Genomic DNA, 4,095 nt, shown 5'->3' with positions numbered 1-4,095 from the left:
ACTTGCCCAAGACCATGCGGCTGGTGAGTGGCAGAGCTCGGATTCAAACCAAGGGCCGAGTCGGTGCTCGTGAGCGTTTAGCAATTACGCTTCCCCCAAAAAGGCGGACCTGGCTGGAATCTGGGCTCGGAGACTTCTCTTCTATGGGACCTAGATCTTCCGAGCCGCGCTTGTCTCTAAAATGGAGACGGTTTTCCTGCCCACAGTTTTCCTGCCCCTGGGGAGGCGACATTCAGTGCGCCGTCTTCACAGACATAAACCAGACTTCGTCACTCCCTGGCTTAAAACCCTCCAGCAGCTACTTCTTATCGCAACCAAAATAAAAACCAAATCTAATCTCGGTCCACCCTCATCCCCTGTTCCCTCCCGCAGCTCTCTGGGCTGCAGCCAGGTCTTCTACCTGGTCCTCCAACATTCCAGGTTCCCACCGCTCCGGGGCCTTTGCGCTTGCTGTTCGCTCAGCTCTCCCCGCAGAGTGTCGCATTCTGCCTCTTCCGCCTCCTTCCAGCCCCAGCTCATCAGTCAGCTCCTGAGAGGCCTCCGCCGACCGTCCTCCCCCGACCGTCCTCCCCCCAGGAATGTTCCATCGCCCCGTCTAGTCTCCGTCCTGGCAGCTCTCACCAGAGCGTGAGCCATGAGTCCCAGGATCCTACATCTTGTTCACCCCATGACCCCAGCACCTGGCACGATGCTTGGCACATATCTGATGCCTGAATGAATGAATGAATGAATGGGAGCGATCTCCCCATATACTTGTCATAGACCAACATTTAGGGACCAGTGACAGTCATCACTAGTGAGCAGGACAGGGCACCACGGGAGCGGAGAGAAGGGACTGCAGACATCTGTCAGCCCCTTTCAGTCCTCAGCAACCTGAAAGTCCCACCTGGGGTGACTCATGATCTGCAGACCCATTGACACCTCCCTCAGAGAACACAGCCAGGTGGCCGATACGTCTCTCCCTCGGCTGTTTTGGTTTGGGGGAGGAAGTGGGGAACGTCAGGGCATATTCAGAACCACGCACACTCACGTGGCATTTACGACGTCCCGGACACTGCTCCCTGCACCTCACAGGTTTTAAATGGCTACTGCCTTCACCCCAGGAGGTAAGTCCTATCCTTAGCCCCATTATACAGATGAGGAGACTAAGGCCCAAGGTCGCACAGCTAAAATGCAGTCAAAACAGATTCCTACCCAGACAGCTGACTCCAAGATTTGCTCCCATAATCTCCCAGAATCCTCCAGCAAGTCTCCTAGCAAGTCAGGTTAGTGGGGGATCTCGGGAAAGATACCCATTAAGTTGAGGCACACCCACCTGTTACCCCTGGGGTCACCCTTGGGAATAGAATCGTGACATAAGGAGAGATGAGAGGTCATGTTTTCATTGCATCGATCTTATCTATTCGTGACATCTGAATTTTTAAAGAATATTTTCCTTTTATGACTAAAAAATAATTTGTTGAGCATGCACCAACTAATAGCATGGACTTTGAAGCAGGCAGACCTGGGTCCAAATCCTGTGAGCTCTGCCCCCTGAGCCTCACCTTAGTCTTCCGAGACGTGGGGATGAGGATGCCTACTTCCCCAGGTGGCCGAGGGATCAGACGGGACGATGGCTTATTTAGAATGACCAGCGTGGAGCTGGACACAGTCGGTGCCAATACTTTGCACAAGTGACCTCCCCCTTCTAAATGAGGGAACCGGAAAAGCGGGCCTGGGTTCTGGTGTGGCGTCTTCCACCTGGAGCAAGCCCCACGGCTGTCTCCAGCCTCAGTTTCCCCATCTGCAAAATGGGCCCAGCTTGGGTGAGTGCTCCAGGCAAGGTGGTGAAGACATGTGTGCAAAGTCCAGAGCCTGGAGCCATGCCCGGGGTTCCCGCCACGGCACGGTGCAGCCTCGCCCTGACATTTCTGGGACTCATGGACCAAAGTCACCCTCTGTCAGATCTGGCTGGCTGGCAGGGTGCTTTCAGAAATATATGTTGACTCCATGGCCAAGATTCTAAAGCGAGATCTTACAGGAAAAGTCCTGAATTGTGGCTTCTGTTGAGAACATCGGCCCTTTCCACAAGGCAGGTGTGGCCTTGGGTGAGGAGGCTCTGCTCTGAATCTGACTCCTGCCAGGCTCCAGGAGCCAGCAGAGTGAAGACTTAGCACAGGCCCTCCCAAAATTCCTCCTAGGAATCAGCCCAGATGCCACCAAAATGCCACAGAATAAAAACCATGACGGCTAATGTTTAGGAATAAAAGTATCAGCACTTCGGTGCGAACAAACATTGGCATAGCTCTTTCTATCTCGTGCCAGACACTGTGATTTACCAATATCGACCTCTCAACAGAAGCCTCTGAAGTAGGAATTGATTATCCCCATTTTACAGGCAAGGAAACTAAGGCACAGAGAAACGGACTTACCCAAAGTCCCACAGCGGCCGAGTGGGCTTCGAATCCCTGCTCTCTGGTTCTATGGTCTATGTGTCTAATCACAATCTGATCTCATTAAATTCTCACCACGACCCAGTCTCGATTTTACAAGTGGGTACACTGAGGCACAGAGAGGTCAAGTCACATGCCCAAGGTCATCCTAATAGAATGTAGCAGATCTGGGATTCCAATCTGGCTCCAGAGCCCCTGTTCCCAATCACTGGGCTGTTCACTAGGCCAGTGACCTCGGATGAGCCATTTAGACTCCCCAGGCCTCGGCCTCCTCGTCAGTAAAACGCGGTCGCTGTGAAAAACACGAGTCCACGTACGCGAGATACTTAGAGCAGCATCTGGCACATAGTGAGTGCGGAACTTTACGTCCTATAGTCAGGACGTCTGAGCAAATGCCACACGAGGAAGCCTTCGAGAGAGTCCACTGTCAACGGCCGCCCTGCCACAGCCCATCCCCCCACACCAGGGACCCTACCAGGAAGCCTACCTCCAGAGGGGTAAAATCATGGTTGACCAAGAACGCCAGGATGGCCGTGGGAACAACGAGAAACTCCACCCGGAATGTGTCATGGTTCCCGTCGTAAGTGGCTTTGAATTTGCTATAAATCATCCAGACGGTGGTGAAGGAGCAGGCGATGTAGACCACCTGTGGAGGGGGATGATGAGGAGGGGGCTTCAGCTCCAGCACAGGGCCTGTTCCCCAGATGGCCTCAGTCCTAGGGGTCTGGAGCCCCAGCCCCTCCTCCGTCAGACCTGGAAGGCTGGGGCCCTTGACCTCCCCCACCTGGCTCCTCCCTCAAGAACACCCGACAGCCCTTACCTTCATGCACGTGTTGTACAGGGAGATGTAGTTGGTGAAAAGGTCCAGGTAGCGGGCGGTGAACACCACAGCGAACAGGACCTGGCTCTTGCCTGAAATCCCTGTGGTCGGGAGAGAGAGGGGGAGTCAGGGGGCCGGCTGCACGGAAGAGAAACTAAGGCCCAGCTCCCTGGATGGACCAGCCTGCTGGCAGTTCTGGAGGGCAGCGGTCCCTGGAGGCCTCCCCAGCCCGCCCTGCCCGAGCAGGGTCCTTTCCCACGGCCCACAGCCAGGGGGCAGTCCGGCCCCAGAACTACTCCAGCCCGAGGCTCCGTCCCAGGCTAGGCCTCATGGCCACCCTCCAGTCCCCGCGGGGTCCTCACAAGTCCAGACTCCAGGTGGGGCCTCGGAAGGACCTCACTTGACCTCAGCACCTCCAGAACCGGTCGCCTCCCTCCCGCTCTCTTCCTGGCCGCCACGGTCCACGTCACCAATTCTCAGCCACCTCCCCGCCTGCCACCGCTCCCTGTTCGAGCCCGAGCACCCAGGGGCCGCCCAGAGAGGGGCCGGGGGAGGCTGAATTGGGTGCCTGGAGCCCCCCACAGCAAACTGTATGCACCCCCAGTCTGGTGAAGGGAACTGACCCCAGGGTGACCCCGGACCTGGAAGGGGGATCCCAGCAAGCGGTAGGGGGAGGGACTGATCCCCCTAAGTGCCTCCAAACCCCGAGTCCTGGATGTGCCCCGCACCCCCCCTTCCTCCGCGGCCGTGGGCGTCTCACCGGCACACGAGCGGGACTTCCAGATTTTGAGCAATAGCAAGATGATGGCTAGGAGGTGGGAGAGGTCTCCCAGGAATCGGAAG

The 4,095-nt window shown here is 56.4% G+C and overlaps 1 protein-coding gene across 1 annotated transcript in view; it reads right to left on the bottom strand.

Annotated features, from left to right (window-relative positions):
* The window catches only part of KDELR1 (KDEL endoplasmic reticulum protein retention receptor 1), a gene marked incomplete at its 5' end in the record, with an annotated part of 7,369 nt that extends 3,275 nt beyond the window's left edge, over positions 1–4,094 (bottom strand). Inside the window, 3 exons of the mRNA XM_015591719.2 lie at positions 2,920–3,078; positions 3,253–3,353; positions 4,013–4,094. Of these exons, the coding sequence (XP_015447205.1) occupies positions 2,920–3,078; positions 3,253–3,353; positions 4,013–4,094 (342 nt within the window). The remainder of the gene's footprint in view (positions 1–2,919; positions 3,079–3,252; positions 3,354–4,012) is intronic.
* Position 4,095: the final 1 nt, after the last annotated feature.

This window comes from Pteropus alecto, unplaced genomic scaffold (assembly GCF_000325575.1).
Source record: "Pteropus alecto unplaced genomic scaffold, ASM32557v1 scaffold41, whole genome shotgun sequence".
NCBI lineage: Eukaryota > Metazoa > Chordata > Mammalia > Chiroptera > Pteropodidae > Pteropus > Pteropus alecto.
The sequence above is the reverse complement of the archived record's forward strand: the minus strand, read 5'-3'. Positions and strand labels throughout refer to the sequence as shown.